The sequence below is a fragment of the Staurois parvus genome, unplaced genomic scaffold (genome assembly GCF_062004578.1).
Source record: "Staurois parvus isolate SC_StPar_1 unplaced genomic scaffold, SC_StPar_1.0 ptg000008l, whole genome shotgun sequence".
NCBI classification, from domain to species: Eukaryota; Metazoa; Chordata; class Amphibia; order Anura; family Ranidae; genus Staurois; species Staurois parvus.
Window position 1 is genome coordinate 1028842 of NW_028317804.1, and position 27631 is coordinate 1056472.

Genomic DNA, 27631 nt, shown 5'->3' on the forward strand with positions numbered 1-27631 from the left:
GGTACTGATAGGCAGCTCAGATGGGCACTGATATGTGGCATTGATGAGCACTGACAGCTGGCACTGCTGGGGCTACACTGATCATCAGTCCCTGATGATCAGTGTAGATGTCGAATATCGTCTCTCCTCTCGAGCTGTCAGCTCGTGAGGAGAGAAATGCTGATAACCGGCATTTCCTTATTTACATGCGATCAGCTGTAAAACATGGATACAGCTGATCACATGACCGAGCCAACGTCTTTGACTCTTTCTGTTGATCCGCTGTGTCCGAGGGACACAGCGCACCACCAATTGCCATGCTGCGCGCCCACGTGGTTATAGTGGGAGGACGTCATATGACATCCTCCCAGAACAAGAGAACTGCCTTGCGCCTGTCATTTCCTTATATGGCGAGCAGGAGGTGGTTAAGGACCCTTGGGTGTATGCCATGGTCCAGGTGCTTTATTCACCTTTATTCTGTCTAAATATTTTTGGATCATATCAATTGTGAGCCAATGTGGATCATCTGGAGCTGTGTCAATACCATGCTCCTTTGTATACACAGAGCTGAAGAAGGTATTTAATAAATGTGCCTTCTCTCTGTCCCCAGTCACCCACTCTAGATTATTTTGTGAAGGGCCTACATGCTCGGACCGAACCTTTTTACTATTAATATATTTGAAGAATTTTTTGGGGTTTGGGGTGCTATCATTTGCAATCTGTTCGTTTTCAATTTTTGCATACTCTGTTATATTCTTTGTAATGCTTAAATGATGATAGTGTTCCTTCAAATTTAATTTTAATAAAAGCTCTTTTCTTATTATTTATAGCTTTTTTAACTTTGGTCGTAAGCCACATAGGTTTGATTTTTAGCCTTTTAAACTTGTTGCCCATGGGAATACAATTTGCAGTGTGTTCACGTACAGTCTTTTTGAAGAACTCCTATTTCTGTGTTGTGTTCATCAATACCATTATTTACTCCCAGTCTAAATCTTAGAGAGCAGCTCTCAGCCTTGGAAAATTAGTTCTCTTAAAATTGAGTGTTTTTATTTTTCCCATATGTGCTTGATGTTTACTGCTAACAATAAATGAAATCATGTATGGTCACTGCTACCCAGATGTTCTTTTATATGGACAGTCGTAATAAGCTTTGCATGGTTTGAGATTACCAGGTCCAGCAGAGCATCATTCTTAGTTGGGGCCTCTTTGCAGTGGTGTATTTAGGTTTTGTGCTGCCCTAGGCAAGACTAAAATCACCCCCCCCCCCCTCACACATCTAATTTGCCCCAGCCCTTCCTGTTTAAAATCCACCCCTTCATCTAACAAACTCCACCCCTTCCTCTTTAGGCTCCACCTATTCCTCCCACTGACAATGGTGGGGCACTATTCCTCCCATGGACAACAACGATGGGGCACTATTCCTCCCACTGACACCAATGATGGGGCACTATTCCTCCCACTGACACCAATGATGGTGCCGCATCATTAGTGTCATTGTGGGAGGAATAGTGCCCCATCATTGGTGTCAGTGAATGATGGGGCACTATTACTCCCACTGACAACAAAGATACTTATATTGCTGTGCTGACCCCTTCTCCAGCCCGAGCTCTCTCCCTCTCCCATCCACAGGCAGCATACCTGGCTGCAGCAGCACCATCTGCTCTGCCCAGATCCCGGCCACACACACACTTACCCATCAGCTTCCTTCTCAGGCCGTTCTCCTCCTCTTCACTGGCTCCGGCTGCTCCCTAACTCGATCTTCGCGCTGCCGCTCGGCTCCTCCTCTCCAAGCTCTGCCTCCTCGCTGGTGATTGGCCACCTGTGTGCCTTTCCTGAGCTACAGACTTGGCGGCCAATCACCAGCAAGGAGGCAGAGCTTGCAGAGGGTGGGACAGGCTGTCATAAGCTGCCCAGTGATCCCAGGAGTGTGACCAGATGAGAGGGGCGGCCTGTCATCCTGCCCAAAGCGCCTCGTAGACTGGATCGAAGTGGGACACGGAGTCGCAGAGACAGGTGAGACAGCAGCCCCTGTCCCTTTCCCACGGAAATGCACATTCTGAAAAGTGCCGCCCTAGGCAAACGCCTTGTTTGCCTCACAGCAAATATGCCCCTGCCTCTTTAAACTGTACCATAAAACTGTCCTGTAGTAGGTTTATACATTTGAAACTATTCGTTTTGGGTTTTTTTTAAGATGTGTGACGGAAGCATAGGCAGGACAGAACGCACACAGGGGATGATAAACACACAAAGCTTTATTGAACTGTGGAAGGCACTCAATCAGGGTAGGAAGGTAGCGTCCGGGTACTCAAAAAAAAGGGGGGGGGGGGGGGAGTCCAAACAGTTATAATCTGGCCCACGCTAAGGCGATTCGGGTAGCGATGGCCCGAGCACTCGGGGGGGGAGGCGCAGACCAGGTAGCTACGACACTCCAGACACGCAATAGGCAGTCCGAGCAAGTATTAGTCCCAGCATACAATATGGGCAGCTCAGGCAGCAATAATCCGGGCACACAATAGGGGCAGTTCAGGCAAGGGTAATCTGGGCACACAATAGGGGAAGTTCAGGGCACTCCACAACATGCGGCTTGTAGGGACACTCACGGTAGGCAGCTTGCAGACACTCAGCAGCAGCCAGCTTCCAGGGACACTCCCGGTAGGCGGCTTCCAGGGACACACAAGGTAGGCAGCTTGTAGACACTCAGCAGCAGGCAGCTTCCAGGGACAGTCACGATAGGCAGCTTGCAGACACTCAGCAGCAGGCAGTTTCCAGGGACACAGCGATCAGCAGACAGGGGACCTCATGGTGCTCAGCTTTCTAGGGACACAGCGGTCAGCAGGCAGCTCCCCAGGGACACAGCAATCAGCGGACACTCAGCAGGGTCTGGCCTCAGCTCAGACCCCACACAGCCATTCTCTTCTCAAGCAGGGGACCACAGGCTTGCAGGGACTCAGCAGGGTCTTGGCTGTGGGGTCTGGCCTCAGCTCAGACCTTGCACAGCACCCTGTTCCGAACACGCGGGCTGGGTCCCGCTCCGGCCTTAAGGCCGGACGCTTTCCGGTTGCCCTGGCAACGTCCGGCCTAGCGCCGCCGGGGCAACGAGGCACGCCCCCCTGACTCGGGCCGTGCTCTCGTGAGCGTGGCCTTTGTCTCCAGCAGGGGGGGTCGCGACTCTCCAGTGATATTGCCGCAGGGGCCGTTTCCTCCAATCCTGCACAGCCTTTGAAGTAGGCTGTGATAGGATGTGAGCAATCTGCAAGGGGGAGGGAGGGGTGAAGGGACAGGCAGAGGGACAGCAGGCACGGGGGGGGGGGGGGGGTAGGGACACGGGGCACACCATGACAGGGTGCCTTGATTGGAAAAAGGTTGAGAAACACTGGTTTATATCCCTTTCTTAATATCGGATTTGTCTGGTCTGATCTGAGTGACAATGATCTCTGAAGAAATGACCCACCTGTTTTTTTGTAGAATTTATTTACATACAAAAATCTAGAATCTTTAAATACTTAAATCTCACTGATTAAAGATAAACATAGATAAGTCCTTGGAAAGCAGCAGCAGCCAGTAAATCTAGTAAGGTATCAGTTATATCCTGGAACTGGCAGTTTGTGTCCCTCTTTGGCTTCAAAAAATGTATATGATAATGTAATATTTTCCACTCCTCCCATCCTGGGGTCTTCGGCAAACTCTGGGTCAATGTAGAAGAAAACAGGCATGTCCACTTCTTCATGGGGGTTTAATCTCTGCTCTTCAAAGCAGAAGCACTAGAAAAAAATTCAACACAAGGTTAACTTCAGATCTACAGTATTGCACTAATTAAAGGTAGAACCCAAAAAACATAAAGGAACATCCTTTAGTCCTGTTATGTAGTCTTTATTAACATTTACATCAATATGCCACCGATATATCTTTAGATTAGCCTGCTGCAATTTCCTGCATAACAAAACTTAGACTAGAAATTTGGAAGTTATGCAGTATAAAGTAATCAGTTTCCGCCTCTGGACAGTGCTTCCAAGCCACACTTGTCACTTGACCAGTCACTTTGGGAGAATGAAGCCGAAAGGTTTTTCCAGCCAGGGTCCATATTTAGTGGTTCACTGGTTGTTTGTCTTACCTGAATTTTGTTAAAATATTGTCCAGCTTCATAGGGGATGACATTGTATGTGGAAATTCCAATGACTGGCTTATCTGTGGAGTTTCTTGCTTTATAAAATGCTAATGCAGTTTCACCTGGGACCAACTAGATTAAGAGATTAAAACAAATTGTTTAGATTATACAGGAAGCAATTTATATATCATACAATGCAACAAGAAATCTATACTTTATTTTCCTTATATATACTTCCACAGAATATTGCAGCTTTTCATCACTGGCTGCGGCAGAGAGACATAGGGAGGGTAAGAACATCTATTACAGAAATATACAAGTTTGGTGATTATAATGGTCCTATATTTTCATTAAATGCTCCATTCTTAAGCATGACAATACAACATTTGCTGGGCAAATACAGGAACCCAAACTAGGACCACCTTATGTGTTGGCCAAGGAAAGACTTGGCCCTGGTTCGCAGATACACTATATTGCCAAAAAGTATTGGGACGCCTGCCTTTACATGCACATGAACTTTAATGGCATCCCAGTCTTAGTCCGTATTTTTGAGTTGGCTCACCCTTCGCAGCTATAACAGCCTCAACTCTTTTGGGAAGGCTGTCCACAAGGTTTAGGAGTGTGTTTATGGGAATGTTTGACCATTCTTCTAGAAGCGCATTTGTGAGATCAGGCACTGATGTTGGACAAGAAGGCCTCCACTCTAATTCATGCCAAAGATGTTCTATCGGGATGAGGTGCAGGCAAGTTCCTCCACCCAAACTCGCTCATCTATAACTTTATGGATCTTGCTTTGTGCACTAGTGCACAGTCATGTTGGAACAGGAATGGGCCGTCCCCAAACCTTTCCCACAAAGTTGGGAGCATGAAATTGTTCAAAATGTCTTGGTATGCTGAAACCTTAAGAGGTCCCTTCACTGGAACGAAGGGGCCAAGCCCAACCCCTTAGAAATAACACCACACCACAATCTCCCCTCCACCAAATGTTACACTTGGCATTCAGGCAAGTACCATTTTCCTGGCAACCGCCAAACCCAGACATGTCCATCAGATTGCCAGGCAGAGAAGCATGATTCGTCACTCCAGAGAACATGTCTCCACTGCTCTAGAGTCCAGTGATCGTGTGCTTTACACCACTGCATCCCACTTGGTGATATAAGGCTTAGATTCAGCTGCTCGGCGATGGAAACCTAGTGCATGAAGCTCTGCCCTTCATCTATGCAGCCATTTATTTAAATATGTATATATTATTAACCTCCTTGGCGGTATGATTCTTTCCGATTTTTTGTGCTGAAAGCGGTACCATTTTTTTGCATGGAAATATGTAGTTTTTTCTTGTAGGCTGTAATTTTTAGGAATAACACTGAAATCTGTACGAACAAGAGTCTATTAAACATTCCGGATATGATAAAATTTGAAACACGCAATCATAAATTATAATATAATAAATAATCATAATAAATAATAATATAATAATAATAAATTTAATTCAATAATATAATCAAACCAAAAACACTGAAATTTGAAATACAGAGGCAAATTCGCACATCGCTGAGCAAAGTCGCAAAATCGTGTCTGATGACGAATTTCCCCACGAATCATTATCACTCAATTCTGCAAGTGGTTCTGATTTACTATCGCTGTTCTAAAACCGCTTTTGACGTAAAGGGACGCTTTTTGGACGCCATGGACTTTTCTAAGTTTCCAGGCAGAAAGAACATTCAAAATGCAGGCAGGGGACAGGACCAAGCAGTAGGGACAAAATATATGTGAAATGCATTGAAACAGCAATGACAGCAAAAATGACATTTTTTAAAAATTTAAAATTTCCCGCCGGTTCCGGCGCCCGTACGTCCCGACGTCACAGGGACCGGAACACAGAAGCCGGATGCCGGCATTGACCGGAGGAGATGGCCGGGGACGCTGCAGGGGACACATCGCGGGAGTGAAGGACAAGGTAAGTGCTGCAGGGACCCCCTGAGCAACGCCGCATGGTAAGCCCGAGTGTAGCTCGGGGTTACCGCTCTTGGTATAGAAATTTTACCCCAAGCTACACTCGGGATTACCGCTAAGGAGGTTAAGGAAGACTTTCCGTTCGCACTTTATGCTAATGATGTTTCCTTTAATAATTCCAGGCATATCTCTTCTTCCTTTCTCCATTTAAACAAGGATCCCTTTCAGAATATAATCGTGGGATAAACTAGATATTATACCTATGGACAACCATAGCACACTTATATAGAGTGTTTTTAAGCTGACTCAGTAATACAATAATATGTTATGATATTGTATCTACTTTTTAATAGCTTCCCATTTCATTCTCTTTGATATCTTCTATATAATTAAATTTTCTATTGTCTGACCTAATGTATGCTATCTCTCTATATACATACATGATTTTTTTCAGTTGGTTAATGTGATATCTCCATCTCATTGGGTTAAGCTTACAAGTGTGTATAATAATTTTTCTTTGTATACCCATTTTAATTTTTTTATACAATTGTTTTTTAATAACCAAGTGTTTTATAGCGTTAAAAGTAATAGGTTTTTTAGGACCGAGGAGAAACCTGCTTGTCCACCCACCCCATCCCTCCCATTCTCCCACCCCCTTTGCTGATATAAAACTGCCGGAGAGTCTTCAGGGCTTAGGTCTAATGAAGGAGCCCTGAAAGCGTTACCGTGCCCACCTTACATCACCTCCGACATATGCATTCCACAACTCCTCCCGAGGTTCTACAGCCATCTTAGTTCCGACATCCCTGCGTTCCACAGGTCACGCTGCTGCTGCTGCTGGGCGTCCGGACGGCCCTTAAACTTATACCATCAGGAACAAAAGTCGATTTACTATGATGAGCCTGTCATGTTTTGACTTCCTGTAAGTGGACTACACTTAGAGGTGCATTCTTTCCATGTCTCTAGCAGAGTAGTGGATACTGTCTGTGTACTGAAAAACAATAACAAGAGCAGAAGGAGCAACCATCTGAGTGTATTATTAAAATCAGTACAGTAAGGGTTAAAATGTGCACACAGGCTCATCAATAAACAGAAAAGGCTACCCTGAAAAATACACTGAGGACGCATTTACCATCTATAAAAATCCCCCACAGAGCATGCCCAAGTCCCCTGACAATTTCATTACCAATATAAATGCATGGAAAAAATCATTAGTTAACACTGGGGTATTTTATTACAGGATCCCATATTGGGGCATACATTACCCTCCAAACTATGATTTATTTATCACAGGGCTTGTAACATCAAAGGACAGATAGCCCCCAGTAAACTCAAGGAATCTGAGACCATCCACCCTGTACTAGGCATCTTCTTCACTGATCTAATAGACATGTTTTGATGCCACTAAAAGAAGTGTCTAATCTGCTCCTTCATCCCAAATGGCTTTAAGTCTTTTGAGGCCCATGGGAAAAACTACCCCATATCACACTTTTTTAAATGTTCCACCAAATGTGTTATTTATGCTCTCAGGTACCCTTGCGGGCTGCTATATATTGGCAGAACAATTAGGACCCTGAGAGTAAGATTTGTGGAACATAGGACAACTATCAAAAAAGGGGTTAATGACTATAATTACAGTGTACCCAGACACTTTAACCACTTCCCACCCTGCCACTGCACTTAAACAGCCAGGTGAAAGCTGGTCATACATCCCTCAGAACACTGCCACACAGCTGCACACTCCCGGTGTACCTCTGTCCCCTGGATCATCATATCAGCAGATGAGCTCTGTGACTGGCCCTTCTGATCACATGATGGCTGTGTTCAGTCACAGCCATCATGTATGGTAAACACTGACGCCTGTTACTAGATTGGCTCTGCTTCTCCTCACACAGAGCCCACCAGTGAGGGGGAAGAGTGACGGCCGATCTGTGTTTTGCTAGCTAGAATCAGTGAGTTTTAATACATTTCCACACACTGATCACGCAGCAAGTGTCAAATGTACATCTGTCAGTGCACACCAGTGTCAAATGTACATCTGTCAGTGCACACCAGTGTCAAATGTACATCTGTCACTGTACACCAGTGATCAATATCAGCAGTGCAGCATCAATATGTCTAGAAACATTATATAGCAGCGGGGAGGCTTTCCAGACACGGAGTATGACGGACAAGAGTAGTAGGGAACTCGCTCGCTCAGACTGAGATTCTGAGTATGAGCCAGCTGACAGCAGTGGGTCAGAAACAGATTCTGAGGAGGAGAGAGAGTCCAAACAAAGAGGTCCAGGAGATCTGAGGAGGAGCAGGCACCCACCATTAGCAATGTAAATCCTGGTGCAGTGGCGAGTACAAGCAGCGCAACATTCCAAGATATGTCAGGCACTAGTAACCGTGTGTCCCATCCACAATGAGGTAGGACCCATACTAGCTTCTCACACTTACTTTTATATTCCACATGGCTGCCCGCTAATTCGGCAGACAATTCTCCCTTTTACAGCACAGCCAGGCCCTCAGATGCAAACAGAAATTGTTACCCCAATTTCATTATTTACTGATGATCTGCTAAATTTCAGCAGTGTAATCTGTATGACAGACAATATATTGGCAAAAATCCTAATTCGTCATAGGCTCGCCCATTTGGGTGGAAACCCCTCACCATGGAAGAATTTAACATTTTTCTTGGACTTGCATTGAATATGGGACTGACAAAAAAAAAACACCTACTGGTCTACCCAACCTATACATCACATGCCAGTCTATTCTTCTTGTATGCCCAGAACACGATATGAGATAATAATGAGGTTCTTACATTTCAGTAATAATACCCAGTGCCCTCCTCAATCCTGATTACAACAAACTGTTCAAAATTTGGCCACTAATCAACTTTTTTTGCAGTAAATTCAAGGAAATGTTTACTGCCGACAAAAATATTTGTGTGGATGAATCCTTCGTCCACTTCACAAGAAGGCTTGGCATTAAACAGAACATCCCTGTTAAATGTGCCAAATATGGAGTAAAATTCGACAAAGTATGCGACAGGGCCACGGGATATACCTAGAACTTCACAATTTATGAGGGAAAGGACAGCCAGCTAGACCCCCTGGATGTCCTACCTATATGGGGACAAGTTGCAAAATTGTTTGGCAACTTATATAACTGCTGTTCGAGAAGGGTTACCATTTATATATAGATAATTTGTACACAAGTCTCCTACTATTCCGCCATCTCTAACACAAACTATGACTTGTGGGACAGTGCTGACCAAACGCAAGGGTTTCAGCCCAAAGACTGGTCATCACAAAACTAAAACCGTGGAAACAGTTTGCAGAATAAAGAAATACTAGCCCTAAAATGGAGAGATAAAAGAGATGTCTGTCTATATCCTTTTCTCAATCCATGATGACATCTCGATGGAACTTCAAAAAAAAAAAAAAAAAGACTAGGTCCCATCCAGAAACCAAAATGCATACACAATGCGTTGCTTACCAGCCAAAGTCTGCTGCTTTGCACAGCCGCTTCCAGGCACTACTCTGCTACACCCGGTCGCCTTTCCTGCTGAACTCGGCCAGTGACTAGAAGCCTTACTGATGAGCCTTTATTTACTTCCAAGTCTGAGTGCATTTTAACCCTTACTATACTGGTTTTAATAATACAGTGACAAAAATAATGATCCCCTTCAGATTTTGTAAGTTTGTCCACTTAAAAAAGAGATGAAGGGTCTATAATGTTTATCATAGGTGTATTTAATTGATAAAGACAGAATATCAACCAAAATTTCAGAAATGATAAAAATGCTATAAATTGAGTTGCAGTTCAGTGAGTAAAATAAGTATTTGATCCCCTACCAACCAACAATAAATCTGGCTCCCACAGACTGTCTATGTGCTCATGTGGTACACAGATTAGTCCTGTCAATGTACATGTATACTCACCGGCCACTTTATTAGGTATACCTGTTCAATTGCTTGGTAATACAAATTGCTAATCAGCCAATCACATATCAGCAACTCGATCCATTTAGGCATCTAGTAGATGTGGTGAAGACAACTTGCTGAAGTTCGTACCGCATGGGGAAGAAAGGGGATTTAAGTGACTTTGAATATGGCATGGTTGTTGGTGGTCTGGTCTGAGTATTTCAAAAACTGCTGATCTACTGGGGTTTTCACGCACATCAATCTATAGGGTTTACAGAGAATGGTCCGAAAAAGAGAAAATGCCCAGTGAGTGGCAGTTGTGTGGGAGAAAATGCTGATGTCAGAGGAGAATAGGCAGACTGGTTCGGGATGACAGAAAGACAACAGTAACTCAACCACTCGTTACAACCAAGGTATGCAGAATGCCATCTCTGAGTGCACAACACGTCGAACCTTGAAGCAGATAGGCTACAGCAGCAGAAGACCACACCGGGTACCACTTCTGTCAGCCAAGAACAGGAAACGGAGGCTACATTTCGCACACGCTCACCAACATTGGACAACAGAAGATTGGAAAAGTGTTGCCTGGTATGAGGAGTTTCTATTTTAGCTGCGACATTCACATGATAGGCTCAGAATTTGGCGTAAACATGAAAGCAAGGATCCAACCTGCCTTGTATCAATGGTTCAGGCTGGTGGTGTAATGGTGTGGGGATATTTTCTTGCCACACTTTGGGCCCTTTAGTATCAACTGAGCATCATTTAAATGCCACAGCCTACCTTGGTATTGTTGCTGACCATGTCGATCCCTTTATGACTACAGTGTAGCCATCTTCTGTTGGCTACTTCAAGCAGGATAATATGCCATGTCACAAAACTCAAATCATCTCAAACTGATTTCTTGAACATGATGATGAGTTCACTGTACTCCAATGGCCACCAGAGTCACCAGATCTCAATCCAATAGAGCACCTTTGGGATGTGGTGGAACGGAAGATTTGCTTCATGAATGTGCAGCTGACAAATCTGCAACAACTGCGTGATGCTATCATGTCAATATGGACCAAAATCTCTGCGGAATGTTTCCAACACCTTGTTGAATCCATACCACGAAGAATTAAGGCAGTTCTGAAGGCAAAAGTGGGTCCAACTAGGTACTAGCAAGGTGTACCTAATAAAGTGGCCGGTGAGTGACGGTAACAACCAGATCTTCTGTAACAATGTGCTGAAGACTGATCCACCATAGAGATGGTTGGTCACAATAACAGATGTTTGCCACAAACAAGATACGCCACTGCTTATAACTAAAGCTTGATAGTGGTAGAATTGGTATGGCTTGGGATTGCTTTGCAGCTTCAGGTCCTGGGCAGCTTGCAGTCATAGGGGGAAATTTAAGAAAACTGGTGCACTCAGAATCTGGTGTAGCTGTGAATTGTAGCCAATCAGATTCTAACTTCAGCTTGTTCAATTAAGCTTTGACAATAAACCCAGAAGCGGATTGGTTTCTATGCAAAGATGCACCAGATTTTGCACTCTCCAGTATTAGTAAATAAGCCCCAATAGAGTCAAGAATACATTTTGTATTATATTAAAGTGTGGTTGATGAGAATGTGAGGTCATCAAGTTGAAGGTGAACCAGAAATCAATACCTTAACAAGATAATTTTCCAAAGCACACAAGAAAATCCACCAGGAATGGCTCAGGAAGAAGAAAGAGGGTTATGGACTGTCCTACTTAAAGCCCCAATTTAATTCCCATTGAACAAGAGGTTTTGAAACTTGCAGTGCACGCAAGCCAAAATCATAAAACATCTTTTTGCACAGATAGATATCAATGTCTGTATTAAAGACCGGAGGACACTTATACAAATGTAATTACTGCTAAAGGGGGAAATGCCCACTTCTGATGCCAAAGGTGTATTCACTATTTTCATAGTACACCATTTGATATTTTAATAAATGATGAAAGAAAAATCGTTGTAGATCACCTTCATTAGAATGCACTTTCTGAATACAAAATTGAATGTTTTCCTGTTTAAATATGAAAACGTCAAAAATTTCCACAAAAGGGACAGGCTTAAGTGGTATTGGCAGCAGTAAATCATGCATAGGACAGGGACATCCAGGAACAGTCAAGCAACTTTGTCCTGCACTTCTTTAACCCCTTGGCGCTGATGTAACACAAATATGCAGCCTTACAGAACTGGGCTTTTTTCCGTGGGGCCACATACTTGCGTACCTGTCTTTGTGCTGGGAGCACGGCGCGCTACCAGCACAAAGATTGGGGTGTCACTGATAACTCCTGTTTCCAGGTCACATGATTGCTGTGATAGCCTTTGATTGGCTATCACAGTGATCTCTCTCTCTCTCTTTTTACTAACACATGTCAAAGTTGTAAAATTTCACTTAGGCTTTAAGATTTGGTTTTACCCTTAGGCGTGAAAGGATTGAGCAAGGCAGTGAACACAGCATCAGTGCAGGATGGCTTAGGGCCATGGCGGCCAACCTATGCCACGCGGGCACGCAGAGCCAAGTCACCCCACTACTGCCCTGCAGCCATGCATCGGGTCTCGCGCAATCGCAGCACCGGTCGATGACGTCACAAGCAGCAACTATCTCCCTAGCCGCTCGTCTGAGCTTTCAGCATGCCGTCAGCCAGCAGTGGATCTGCTACAGCAACTAGCTGCTACACACAAGAATGTGATTTGCTGCACTGAATATGAGTTTTTATACATATTTAACTGAGATTCTTTTAATGTTGTGCTGTCCCCCTGGCATTTCAATCTGCAGCATTAGGAACATTGCCCCTCTGTGCCCGTGGTCAGTGGAACATTGCCCCTCTGTGCCCGTGGTCAGTGGAACATTGCCCCTCTGTGCCCGTGGTCAGTGGAACATTGCCCCTCTGTGCCCGTGGTCAGTGGAACATTGCCCCTCTGTGCCCGTGGTCAGTGGAACATTGCCCCTCTGTGCCCGTGGTCAGTGGAACATTGCCCCTCTGTGCCCGTGGTCAGTGGAACATTGTCCCTCTGTGCCCGTGGTCAGTGGAACATTGTCCCTCTGTGCCTGTGGTCAGTGGAACATTGTCCCTCTGTGCCCGTGGTCAGTGGAACATTGACCCTCTGTGCCCGTGGTCAGTGGAACATTGGTAGTAGGTAGTTCTGAAAATTAAATCCTTAAAGTGTGGAATTCTCTGCCAAATAATTTTAAGTCAATGAAAGCACTTGGGATTGCTTTTCTTCCTTTGTTTGGATCATCTTATGCTTGTGAGCAGCTGTTTTCAGCTTTGAAGAATATCAAATCTGATACAAGAAAAAGACTAACAGATGACCTGACTGCTGCAGGTGTTGCTCTCAAAATAACAGTATTAAAAATAATAAAAGTATGAGCCATAATTTGACAAATTATCAGCATGCATACAACAGCAAATATCACATTAATTGTGCAAAAGCATACCAAATGCAAATTTTTACTTTTCAATAAAAAGCCATTTGTATCATTGAAAGCTTTGGTATTGTGTTTTTCTTTTAAAACAAAAGATGTTAATGTACGAGTTGTTTTTTCTAAACTAAAACCTCAGTATTCAAGTTTAATTGCAGTGTTGACACTTTCCAATAAATAAATGGGTTTTGGGTTGCAGTTTGGGCACTCAGGCTCCAAAAGGTTCGCCATCACTGGCTTAGGGTATGCCGATAGCATAAAACAAAACATCTGCTTGTGTGAACCACTAACTAAACTCATGTCCATTCCTGACTATCAGGGTGCCATTTAATAGGTTCCCCAAAACAAGCAGGCAGCTCTAGTACCTTTTAAGTGTCCTGTCAGCAGTCAGCCTTTCCACCCAGTAGCAGGCTCCCACAACACAGAATGTGAAAGAGAGAGACCCCTGAGCATCACTCAGTCCACAATAAAAAGACCTGTGGACAGACTAATGAGTGAGGTCTGCTACAAGGTAAGATGTGGACCTAGTACTGGAGGCTTTATCCCATCCAAAGCCACCAGGCTACAGGACCCTGACCAAAACATATTAGGAATTGATAAGAAAAAAAAAAAAAAGAGTTGGTTTTCTCCATAGCGGACAGAAACCCTAGAGCCCCTTGCCATGTCTAGTTGATAAACCTAGGTGATCCTTATACAATGTTCACAATCCTACAAGCCAGGGCACACAGAAATTGCCACATGCATGACTGGCAATAGTAGATCTGACATATTCCATCCTTGCTTTGTAGATACAATATTCCAAACCTAGGTAAATACGGGCTTGATAAATGACCTGGTATGCCTGAACTTACTCTTGCTGTCTTGGCTGAAATTGCAATAAAAACTCTTAATGTGTGCTGCAAGCAGTTTTTGGGATGTTGTATACCAAGGTGACAGTACCTCCAGTTCTGTTTGCACATTCTACTGATGACAGTGATGCTCTAATTCTGTATATAAAGTGCCTATAAAATGTATCCCTCCCCTATTGTCATAGAACATTTAGTCAAAATGGATTTATATTTTTTTCACAACTATGAACAACATAGGACCGAGAACTTACATAGATCTCAGACTGCTGAGGTCGAAAGTTCCAGTGCAGACTGGCATGTACATCTGCATTAAACGTGACTCTAATGACCCGATCCTTCACAGGCTCCATAGACTCAATCTGGTCTGAGTTGTGTCCAGCCACTGCTGTTCCACCAAGACCTGTAGACTAAACAAGAACAGCATAAGTATTTAGTGTAGACTGCTTATAATATTCTTAAACAAAGAAAATTGCATAAAGCAGTCACATTTGTTCCAGGAAGATCTAGCTGGATATCCCCCTACCCCCCCAGGCTTTATAAGATCACACAACCAAGCACTCTGGTGTCAGCCAAATCCTCCCTATGATTATAAATTAGAACCCAGCATCAAGATCCATCATACATCAAAAAGGTCCCTTTTCACAGTCACGTAGGAAATTCATACTATAAATTCTTCAATCCTCCAAAGGTTCTGACCGTTGATTTTTAAGTGTTCAATTCATGTGCCAAAATGTTCTATGTGTGTTCCTCTTTCTCCTTTCATAAAAATGTCAGCTCCTCATGCAAAAAAATATATAAAACGCATATAGTGCATTATCTTTTTAAATAGAATAAATTAAATATATGTCACTCACAGAAGAGCACTATATATATTTACTCATCCAAGTATCCAGGGGGATTTTTGCTTATATGGTAGGTATGTTTATCCGTATAGGTGGTCTTCGAGGGTTTACATTCTGGGTAATGTTGGAATGGGAGGGTGTTATTTTAAGTATTGAAAGTGTACAATCCAAACGCACACGTTCCTGCGTTAAAAATGGCTGTGTGTATAAGTGGGTGCTGCAGCGGCCGTCGGCTGGAACCCAACAAAATCGGCAAGGGATATATGTGGGACCTGTGTATTTGTGACCATAGATGGATATGTTTATAGATTTACCACTAGGGGGCCATATGGCATACTATGTTTTGGCATTTATGCACACATATATAATTATCCATGTATCTATGTGATTTTTGTTCAATATGGGTAGTTTAGGATTGCATTTATTATTATATAAGAGTTTGTAACAGATTTTAAAGTATTAGTACCAGATACAATCCAGTTTTGTAATAATCCCTTTAGTAAAATGGAGGATTAGCGCCTTGTGTGTGCGGAAGTTCACTATATAAGAGCCAGCCGCATTCTGACGTGTACATCCTTTGACAAAGTTGTAATGACGACACGCGTCAGAAAATGACATCAGATGCAAACCAGAAGTCCAGCGGCAACCATCTTTGTAGAGGTTCGATGAAGGTGTTGTGTGCTGATGTTTTATACACATTGTAAGCGCTTTTTTTAAAGAATAAACCAGTTTTATTTGGTACACTATGGTCTGCCTATGTTTGATTTGATTACATATGGGCAACACGGAGTGGAACATCGGCATTAGAGGAGATTTTTGAGGCGTAGTAGTTCACTATGAGATTCCATGCTTCTGATCTAGGAGGATCTGGTAAGGTGCATGAACCGTGAGGTGGAGGGTCACCTTAGGTGGATTAAGTACTGGTTGGTGATCACAGAAATTACAGTAGTGCAGGCACAGTGGCACCATTATTTTCTGTTGAATTGAAAATACTACACTATAGAATATCTCTTTTTGGGGAATATTTGATTATGAAAGAAGAATGAAAATGAAGTGATTTTCAAGATTCATCCCCCTTTAATAAAGTGAGGATTTATGATTGGAGGGTAAGAGTAGGAATTACGGATATTGATTGATGTCACATGGTGGAGAGTTGGCACAATATTAGCACTTTTTTGTGAGTGTAATATATATTTTATTTATTATATTTAAAAAGATAATGCACTATATGCTTTTGTATATTTTTTTGCATGAGGAGCTGACACTTTTATGAAAGGAGGAAGAGGAGAACACATAAAACATTTTTGCACATGAAATGAACACTTAAAAATCAACGGTGAGGATTGAAGATCTTATATTTATATTTACGTGACTGTGAAAAGGGACCTTTTTGATGCATGATGGATCTTGATGCTGGGTTCTAGTTTATAATCATAGCTTCCCAGGGGGAAGTAATAACCTGGCAAATGGAAATTTTACCTATTTTTATATAATTTGTATCTTGAATTTGTACATGCTATAAATATTTGGGGGGACAGTGATCATCGGTTTACCCTGGGAGTGGATTTTATTATACAGTGTTTGAGTTCTCCCTATGAATTCTGCATCCAACAGTACATCTTCCCCTTTTGGATAACAGAGTTTTAGCTATGGATAGTAGGGAGAGGGGCAGACAATTCCGAGGTTAAAATCAGGAATGTGCTGTGAATAGGCCGCCTCATAGTGGAAGGAAAGCCTTATATTAAAATTCTCCCCTGCAATCAATAATGTAAGCTAAGATCAGCCTTATGTCCCAAAATAATAATTAAAAAAAAAAAAAAATCAGTTTTATGCCTTTATTTTGCAGTATCCAGTGCCTGTCACATGACTTCAATCCCTCTCTCTGGTTTTGCCTTTTGATGTTTTTTTCTACAGCCAATAAACTCCCCAGCATGTTATCCTATGTGTCCATACACACAGACAGTAATCAATGTTTTTTGGCTGGAAAAAAACCCCAGGACTAGTGGGTTTCTAAAGCAGTTTTTTTAGCTGTAAAAATGCGGCAAAACATGGTAAATCGTGGCAAACCAGCGTTTTTGGACTTTGACCATAAAAATATTTTTTTTTTTTTGTAAAAAAAAAAACTCTAAAAACGTGAAAAAATACGGCAAAAAGCTAATACAAAAATGCTAAAAACCGCTGAAAAACTCACGTATTTAACGTGACTTTTACACAGTTAACGCTACCAGTATTATTGAAACGCCCAGTGTGCATAGAAACTTAAAACTGCGCCCGCCCGTAAAAAGGTGGTACACGAAGTAAACTTTTACTATCCATGGCCAATGCTTTAAAAGCCTTACAGGTTATCGCTTTAGATTTACAAATTTGTGCTAGAATTACTTCCCATGATCTGACGTTTACGGCAATACCTCACATATGTGGGACAAGTGCTGTTTGCCTGCGCACAGGACCAATGAGTGTGTTTGCCCTTGTGCACAAGCACAGGGGGAAGGGGGTCACCTTTTTATTTTTACACTGTGACTTTAATTTTTTTTTAATCTCTTATTGCTGTCCCAAGTAATGTAAACATCCCTTGTGACAGCAAAAGGCATGTTACAGGTACTCTTTATAGAGGGATCTGGGGCTCAACAAGACCCAAAATAAAAACATTTCATCACAGAAAGATTGGTGTGATTGAATGCTTTTGTTTATTAAAAATGGCAAGTTCCAAGTAAATCGGAAGCCAAACAAAGACGATTTGGTCTTTGTTCGGCTCTGTGACTAGCTGGCAAACGGGAGCTCTCATTAAAGCTGACCATTGCTGTGACATAAATGTACAGATCTGAGTAGATAAGATGTGACCTGTAGCAATCTGTAATCGTAAATGTAGTTGCATGCCTTGTCTAAAGAAATATTCAGTCAGAGGTATTCAGAGACAGATGGTCACTAATTAGCATCTGAAGGGATCTAGCTTCCTCTGGATATGTTACCTAAGTGCCAATACGATTTGTCTATAATCAGACTTTGCCACCTTCCTGAAGTAAAAGAGGAAACGGCTGGAGACAGGTTGGCTTCATGACAGCAGGAGACCAGAGCTTTAAAGTATATACTTACATCAAAAGGAGTATGTTTCATCCCTCATACAAGCTAAAATATTAGTTGCAGAGAGATGAAAACACTTCCTTCTGATGGGGCACTCTGTGGGCTGCATCGGCATATAAAAACTATATTTGTGGCCTATGTAGAATGCCTGGAAAATGCAGGAAATGGTTATGTGGCGCTGGAGTGCGACAGAGGAATAGTGATTGGTACTGTTGCGATCAGACTGATGTGCTGGTGTCGGAAATCCAATCCCCGACTTGGTGATTCAAGCCGGTCTTGGCCCAATTGACTTTGGGCAGTTCGGCACCCAGAACATCTTGTGGGCAGGTACAGGAACACCCCCCAGGGTCAATTGGCCAAGAACTAATGTCCCGCCTATGTCCATATCCCCATAAATTGAGGACTCTAACATTGGGACATGGTGATTCGTATGGAGCCGGTTCGATTTGACTGACGGATTGCTGACTCTCTGACTTGCTCCAGTCGCAGGATAAATCTGGGTAAAGGTTTTATTCTGTTTTATTCACTTTTATTTTATAGTGAATAGTCTATGTGTGTCTTCTTGTATTTTTTGTAACTTTTTATACTTTGTACATATTTTATGCACTGCCCACTTTCGGGATATTAAATCTTAAAATTAATTAAGTGACTTCTGTGTATTTAAGCATGGGCTCATATCTTCGGAGAGATTAGATGGTATTGTATTTTAGTGCCTTTATATGCTCGGTCAAGCTCATTGCCAATCTGTATGCAATTGCACTGCGTGTTGGCAGATTGCGTGCAGATTGTAAAAGGTAACAGATCTGCCAGACGGAGATCTGTGTGTGTGTGGTGTCCCAACAGACCGTTCTGCAGATAAACTGTTGGGTGGTGGCCAGCTACTGTTTGTGGTGTGTCTGGTGTGGGGGTGTGTGGACAGTGGAAGAGTGATTAACACCGGGTTCTAGCTGTAGGATAGCTGGAGGGATCCTAGAAGGGTGTGTGATTGCTAAGCTGCTCCTCAACGCTAATCAGTGCACCAGATTGTATATAAGATTTGTATCTGCCAGTGTGTGGTCAGCCATCTGGATTGGAGTCTCCCCCCGGTGGTGGCCAAGAGGTAGTGCAGGCTGTGAAAGTATATCACGGCTGGTCTTATATACGGTTTTATATATTAAAAGTTAAGTCCCCTTTATTCCCTCTTACCCCAAGTCACGGCCGCACGTGCGTGCCTCGGTTAGCTAGTTGCTGTGGGCGTGGCAGGTGGGTGAACCCATGACAATTGGTTGTATCATCTCAGTACAACGGCTCAAATTCCAGTGAAATACGGGTATATCGCTGGAGCTAAAGTGGTTAAGAAATTAAAAAAAAAAAAAAAAAAACATTCACACAGGAGGGACGAGAGATCCAGTACAAATATATAGTGTTGATTTAAGGCACTGCACAGCTAGACTAGCACAGGAGAAGGAAGCTTGATGCAAGGGGACCTGTTAGTATAGCTGGAAGTGCTCTAGGGCAGGGGTGTCAAACAAGTGGACATCCAGCTGTTGCGAAACTACAAGTCCCACCATGCCTCTGCCTTTGGGAGTCATGCTTGTAACTGTCAATCTTTCAATGCCTCATGGGACTTGTAGTTTGGTAACAGCTGGAGGGCCGCCAGTTTGACACCTGTGCTCTAGGGTCTCAGCTCACAGTCTACAATGAACTCTATATCTCAACTCCACGATTTCGCTATATAGTGGGAGTTTAACGCACAGCAAGCAGAAAACCTCAAATTATTCTGCCTTGTAATGTGAGCATAATTCACAGCAAGAAGACTCCACATGATTCCACCATTTAGTGTGAGTGTAACGCACAAGCCGAAAACTCCATATGATTCTACCTTGTAGCGTGACGCACACCAAGCAGAAAACTCCACGATTCCACATTGCAGTGTAAGGGCTCGTTCACACTTGATTAATTTCGAACTCTTGCCAAACACCCCTATAGTGTTTGACTGGCGTTAGACAGGCATTTGGGAAGCATTTTTAACGATCCTCAAACACTCCCCAGACACATTTGTGAGGCATTTGATAAGCATTTTCCAAGCGTTAAAACCACATTAAAAACGCCTATATTGAAATTTAATGTTATTAATGCTCCGCAAACCCTGCCATCACCATAGAATTGAATGGGAGGCTTCAACTCCTCCTGACTCGACATGAGGCATCAATTTTGCTGTGACGCTAACGCATTGTGAACAGCACTGTGTGCTGCCATGTGTAGAATTTTCATAGGTGTTTGAGGAGCGTTAAAAATTCTTCCCAAATGCCTGTTTAACGCCTGCTAACAAAACTTTGTAGCATGTGGTGTTTCACTTTATAGCATGTGTATGTGGTGTTGTATACAGATGCAGTGTTTTTTTACATAAAAGGATATAAAAAAAAAAAAACCTACTGCACTGACAGGTGCCATTTAATGCTAAACAAATGAATGAGTGGATAAGCCATTATATTGGTGGTTTCAGCTCCGCTTAAAAAGGTATTGAGATATCTATGTGGGCAACTATGTGGTAAATGAGGTTTAATGTTGATAAATGTAAGGTTATGCACTTGGGGGCTAAGAATATACATGCATCATACATACTAGGGGGGGTACAACTGGGGGAATCAATGGTGGCGAAGGATCTGGGGGTTCTGGTAGATCACAAGATTAATAATGACATGCAATGCCAAGCTGCAGTTTCTAAAGTGAGCAAAATCCTCCATTGTATTAAAAGAGGTATAAACTCCAGAGAGAGATATATCATATTACCTCTGTACCAATCATTAGTAAGACCTCATCTGGAATATGTACTTCAGTTTTGGGCACCAATTCACAAAAAGAACATTGGGGAACTGGAGAAAGTACAGAGAAGGGCAACCAAACTGATAAGAGGCATGGAGGAGCTCAGCTATGAGGAAAGATTAGAGGAACTAAATTTATTCTCTCTTGAGAAGAGGAGATTAAGGGGGGATATGATCAACATGTATAAATACATCAGGGGTTCATATAGTGAACTCTGTGTAGAGTTATTCACCCTGAGGTCATCACAGAGGACAAGGGGACACTCTTTACGTCTGGAGGAAAAGAAATTTAATCTCCAAACACGGAAAGGTTTCTTCACAGTGAGAGCTGTGAAAATGTGGAATAGACTCCCTCAAGAGTTGGTTCTGGCCAGCTCAGTGGATTGCTTCAAAAAAAGCCTGGATTCTTTCTTAGATACACAGAATATAACTGGATACTAACATTTATAGGTAAAGTTGATTCAGGGAATATCCAATTGCCTCTCGGGGGATCAGGAAGGAATTTTTTCCCCTGCAGGAGCAAATTGGATCATGCTTTGCTGGGTTTTTTAGCCTTCCTCTGGATCAACTGTGGGTATAGGATTACAACTTTTTTTTTTTAATGGTTGAACTGGATGGGATAACTATGTTAAGAACTATGAAATACTATAAAATGCACTCCCTCTGTGTAAGGGAAGATACGGCTCGTTGTCATGCTCAGAGAAGGATTCAATGGGACCATGGAAGACTACAGAGTTTGGTTCGGTTCAGGTAAGCGATGGGAATATCAGAGTTTAGCAGGAAATATGGCGTTGAGAGGCGAGCCACTGTGCTAGCTTTGCAGTGGCTCACTTCTTACCAACTTCCCATGTAAATTGCATATTCTGCGGATGACGTGCTGGGAAGGACGGGGCAGGTTTACTCAAATCTCTGCTGGATTTATCACAGAGAGGCAAACAGTTTCAGGAAGTGTCTGAGAACTGTCAAATTCAACTAAGCAGGCAAACCATCCTTGGTAAAAGAAACCCCCAGAAGACTGCTGATTGTCTAGCTCAGATTAAACTTTCTAAGCTAGACAATTAGGCGCCGTTCACACCAATGTGTTTTCTAGTGCTTTTGGCAGAAATGCCCCAAAGTCCATTTAACATGGTTTCCTATGGAACATGTTCACATCTATGCTTTTGTGAGCTACTGCGCTTTTGGAAAGGGGCAGGGACCTTTTTAAAACCAAAAAGCAGCATTTTTGCTACAATAGAGTTCAATGGAGAAGCTGCTGAAATGCATTTTTGTTCTACCCTGCAACAAAAAAATTCCACTTTAAAAAAAAAAAAACCTGAACAAAACGCTGTAAAAACGTGTCACAAACGCGTGTAGAAAAACGCAAAACAAACTGCAAAAAAGCACTGAAGAAAGTCTCAAAACGCAAAATGCATATATGTGAACCAAGCCTTAGTGAGTCTGAAAGTTAATATAAAAATTAAAGATATTTAATATAGTAATCATGGGAAAATTTTGACTGGTATTCCACTTTAAGGCTAGCAGCGTAGTCCAGGGTAGGGACAGAGTGGCAGTGGAGTATTCCGGGGGAAGGGACAGAGTAGCAGCAGAATAGTCCGGGAACAGGGATGGAGTAGTAGGGGGGCAGGTAAGGAGTAGCATAGGAATAGTACAGGAGCAGGGAAGGCATAGTGGAGGATTAGTACAGGGGGAGAATGGAGAAGAGAGAGTATGGGGGCAGGGAAGCAGTGGGGTCAGTCTAGGAGTAGTGGAGGGGGAAGATAAGTAGAGGGTTAGTATGGGGGGAGTAGCAGAGGAGTAGTATGGGGTCTAGGAAGGAGTAGCGGAAGATTAGTAGGGGGTCTAGGAAGGAGTAGCGGAAGATTAGTAGGGGGCAGGGAAGGAGTAGCGGAGGATTAGTACAGGGGCAGGGAAGGAGTAGCGGAGGATTAGTACGGGGACAGGGAAAGATTGGCAGAGTTGTAAGGGGGGCAGGGAAGGCGTAGGGGAGGCAAAGAATGGGAGGCGAAGTATGAGGGCAGGGAAGGTGTAGGGGAGGCGAAGTATGAGGGCAGAGAAGGCAGAGCACAAGGGCAGAGAAGACGTAGGGGAGGAGTAGCACGGGGGCAGGGATGGCGTAGCGGAGGAGTACCACGGGGACAAGAAAGGAGACAGGGAGGAATAGAACAGGGACACGGAAAGAGTGGCAGAGTACAACAGGGACACGGAAAGAGTGGCAGAGTACAACAGGGACACGGAAAGAGTGGCAGAGTACAACAGGGACACGGAAAGAGTGGCAGAGTACAACAGGGACACGGAAAGAGTGGCAGAGTACAACAGGGACACGGAAAGAGTGGCAGAGTACAACAGGGACACGGAAAGAGTGGCAGAGTACAACAGGGACACGGAAAGAGTGGCAGAGTACAACAGGGACACGGAAAGAGTGGCAGAGTACAACAGGGACACGGAAAGAGTGGCAGAGTACAACAGGGACACGGAAAGAGTGGCAGAGTACAACAGGGACACGGAAAGAGTGGCAGAGTAGTACGGTGGGCAGGGAAGGCGCAGCGGAGGGAGTTGCACGGTGGGCAGGGAAGGCGCAGCGGAGGGAGTTGCACGGTGGGCAGGGAAGGCGCAGCGGAGGGAGTTGCACGGTGGGCAGGGAAGGCGCAGCGGAGGGAGTTGCACGGTGGGCAGGGAAGGCGCAGCGGAGGGAGTTGCACGGTGGGCAGGGAAGGCGCAGCGGAGGGAGTTGCACGGTGGGCAGGGAAGGCGCAGCGGAGGGAGTTGCACGGTGGGCAGGGAAAGCGCAGCGGAGGGAGTTGCACGGTGGGCAGGGAAGGCGCAGCGGAGGGAGTTGCACGGTGGGCAGGGAAGGCGCAGCGGAGGGAGTTGCACGGTGGGCAGGGAAGGCGCAGCGGAGGGAGTTGCACGGTGGGCAGGGAAGGCGCAGCGGAGAAGCAGTACTTGGGGCAGGAGTAGCAAGAGAAGAACGAGGGCAGGGAAGGAGTAGTGGACGTGTAGAACAGGGAAAGGGAAGGAGTATGGAGAAGTTGTGCGGGGGCAGAGGAGAGACTGTACCTGGCATCGTTGGAATGGGAGCAGGCAAAGAGGAGTAGTGAGATCAGTCTTAGTACCAGCAGAGGAGGGGATGTACCTGGCAGTAAAGGGCTGGTATGGGGGGCAGGGGGGGAGTAGCGGAGGAGCAGTGGGATCAGTATAGGTTGGAGTAGAGGAGGGGATGTACCTGGCAGTAGTGGGTTACTATGGGGGGGCCGGGAAAGAGGAGCAGAGGGTTCAGTCTAGGTAGGAGTAGAGGAGAGGATGTTCGCAAATTGGTATGGGGGGCAGGGAAGTAGGAGCAGTGGGGTCAGTCTAAGTAGAAGTAGAGGAGGTAAATGTACCTAGCAGTAAAGAACTGGTATGAGGGGCAGGGAGGGAATAGCCAAGGAGCACTGGGGTTAGTCTAGGTAGGAGTAGAGGAGGGGATATACCTGGCGGTAGAGGGTAAGTATAGGGTGGGCAGGGAAGGAGGAGGTGGGGTCAGTTTATGTAGTAGAGGAGGGAATGTACTTGGCAGTAGATGGTTGATATGGGGGACAGGAAGGGAGTAGCAGAGGAGCAGTGGGATCAGTTCAGGTTAGAGTAGAGGAGAAGATGTACCTGGCAGTAGAGGGTTGACATAAGGGGGGCAGGGAAGGAGGAGCAGTGGGGTCAGTCCAGGTAGGAATAGAAGAGGGGAATGTACCTGGCAGTAGAGGGTTGGTATGGGGGACAAGGAAGAAGGAGTAGTGGAGGAGCAGTGGGGTCAGTCTAGGTAACAGTAGATGAGGGGATGTACCTGGCAGTAGAGAATTGGTATGGTGGACAGGAAAGGAGTAGCAAAGCAACAATAGGGTCAGTCTAGGTAGGAGTAGAGGGCTGGTATAGGGGACAAGGAAGGAGTAGTGGAGGAGCAGTGGGGTCAGTCTAGGTAGAAGTAGAGGAGGAGATGTACCTGGCAGTAGAGGGTTGGTATGGGGGACAATGAAGGAGTAGCGGAGGAGCAGTGGGGTTAGTCTAGGTAGAGGAGGGAATGTACCTGGCAGTAGAGGGTTGGTATGGGGGACAAGGATGGAGTAGTGGAGGAGCAGTGGGGTCAGTCTAGGTAGAGGAGGGAATGTACCTGGCAGTAGAGGGTTGGTATGGGGGACAAGGAAGGAGTAGCGGAGGAGCAGTGGGGTCAGTCTAGGTAGAAGTAGAGGAGGAGACGTACCTGGCAGTAGAGGGTTGGTATGGGGGACAATGAAGGAGTAGCGGAGGAGCAGTGGGGTCAGTCTAGGTAGGGGTAGAAGGGATGTACCTGGCAGTAGAGGGTTGGTATGGGGGACAAGGATGGAGTAGTGGAGGAGCAGTGGGGTCAGTCTAGGTAGAGGAGGGAATGTACCTGGCAGTAGAGGGTTGGTATGGGGGACAAGGAAGGAGTAGCGGAGGAGCAGTGGGGTCAGTCTAGGTAGAAGTAGAGGAGGAGACGTACCTGGCAGTAGAGGGTTGGTATGGGGGACAATGAAGGAGTAGCGGAGGAGCAGTGGGGTCAGTCTAGGTAGGGGTAGAAGGGATGTACCTGGCAGTAGAGGGTTGGTATGGGGGACAAGGATGGAGTAGTGGAGGAGCAGTAGGGTCAGTCTAGGTAGAGGAGGGAATGTACCTGGCAGTAGAGGGTTGGTATGGGGGACAAGGAAGGAGTAGCGGGGTCAGTCTAGGTAGGAGTAGAGGAAGAGATGTACCTGGCAGTAGAGGGTTGGTATGGGGGACAGGGAAGGAGTAGCGGAGGAGCAGTGGGGTCAGTCTAGGTCAGTGTTTCTCAACTCCAGTCCTCATGGACCCCCAACAGGTCATGTTTTCAGGATTTCCATTATTTTGTACAGGTGATTTGATCAGTTTCACTGCCTTAGTAATTACCACAGCTGTTTCATCTGAGGGAAATCCTGAAAACATGACCTGTTGGGGGTCCATGAGGACTGGAGTTGAGAAACACTGGTCTAGGTAGAGGTGGGAATGTACCTGGCAGTAGAGGGTTGGTATGGGGGACAGGGAAGGAGTAGCAGAGGAGCAGTGTGGTCAGTCTAGGTAGAGGAGGGAATGTACCTGGCAGTAGAGGGTTGGTATGGGGGACAGGGAAGGAGTAGCGGAGGAGCAGTGGGGTCAGTCTAGGTAGGGGTAGAGAAGGAGATGTACCTGGCAGTAGAGGGTTGGTATGGGGGACAAGGAAGGAGCAGTGTGGTCAGTCTAGGTAGGGGTAGAAGAGATGTACCTGGCAGTAGAGGGTTGGTATGGGGACAAGGAAGGAGCAGTGTGGTCAGTCTAGGTAGGGGTAGAAGAGATGTACCTGGCAGTAGAGAGTTGGTATGGGGGACAGGGAAGCAGTAACAGAGGCGTAGTGGGGTCAGTCTGGGTATTGGAGGGGGATGTACCTGGCAGTAGAGCCGGTAGAGGGGTACAGCGGCGTAGGACATCCCCACCATGCCCACAGCGGCGGCGGTGACATAGGTCAGGACGGTTTTGTTCCGCTTCCTCCATCCCGTTTCTGGGCCCCGGCTCCTGTACCCACGGGAACCCCAAGACGCACACTGAGCCCGAAGCAGCCCCGGCCGGGGGCCCCTGCAGCACCCCAACCGCCATACTGACAGCATTGTGCCCTGGAAGGTCACCGGAGCCGGCCGCCACACATCTCGCGAGACTTGCTCTCCGCTCACTTTGGATTGGAGGAGGCTGGGCAGGCGGAGTGTATGTTGTACGTCATAGGTTAGCATTTCTCACTCTCTCTAGTTGGACTACAAGTACCAGCATAGTGTGGCAGTCCCCTGTGTGTCTTTCAGTTATCCGAGAAAAGACTCCAACCATACTGTTCTCTTATTATCAGACAGAGGAGGTTAGACTAGAAGGAATGACACAATGGAATGCCCATAGACTCTAACAGGGCAGTGGAAGGCCCATAGACGATAATGGAAGGGAATGTCCATAGAGAATAGGGGAGAAACAAAATATAAACTCATTTACAGGCACATGTGAAAACCAGCAATTTGACCTTTATCACAGGTGTTCCCCAAGCAGAGCAGCAGATTGTAAGATTGAGATTATTTGGGATTATAGCTGTGTTCTATGGAATGATGAAAGAGAATGTCCACAGAGTATAATGAGAAGCAAACTGTGACTTGGAGTCAGAACCATTCAACATTTCCAATAAATCCTCTACTAATACATAGTCTACAAGTTCAATGGTGCTGATTAACCACTTTACATAGCCAAATGACGACTACAGCGCGGTTGTCCAGTTCTGGAGGGCATCACACGACGTCCTCCCAGAACCCACCCCCAGCAGTGCGCACCCGGTACTGTCTGTGATCGCTATGGACACAGCTGATCACATGACAAGGTAAAAGGCCAATTACAGCGGCCTTTTACCACTTGATCAGCTGTGTCCAATGACAATTTTCCTCATGGAAAGTACTGCCAATAACCGGCAAGTGTCACAGAGGACATCTGCACTGATAATCAGGGCACTGATTATCAGTGCAGCCCCAAAAGTGCTCATCGGTGTCCATCAGTCAGTGAAGTCATTCAGTGCTGCCAGTCAGTGCCCATCAGTGCTGCCCATCATTGCATCCCATCAGTGCCTCTTCATCAATTCCCACCAGTGCTGCCTCATCAGT

General features: G+C 45.0%; 1 protein-coding gene across 1 annotated transcript; it reads right to left on the minus strand.

Moving 5' to 3' along the window:
* Positions 1 to 2213: 2213 nt before the first annotated feature.
* Positions 2214 to 26665, minus strand: COX11 (cytochrome c oxidase copper chaperone COX11). The gene is made up of 4 exons (XM_089668729.1): positions 26393 to 26665; positions 14488 to 14643; positions 4091 to 4216; positions 2214 to 3740 (listed from the first exon to the last, which is right to left on the minus strand). Exons 1-4 carry the CDS (start codon positions 26609 to 26611, stop codon positions 3558 to 3560), a joined length of 684 nt encoding a protein of 227 aa, XP_089524855.1. The 5' UTR covers positions 26612 to 26665; the 3' UTR covers positions 2214 to 3557.
* Between the last annotated feature and the right edge of the window lie 966 nt (positions 26666 to 27631).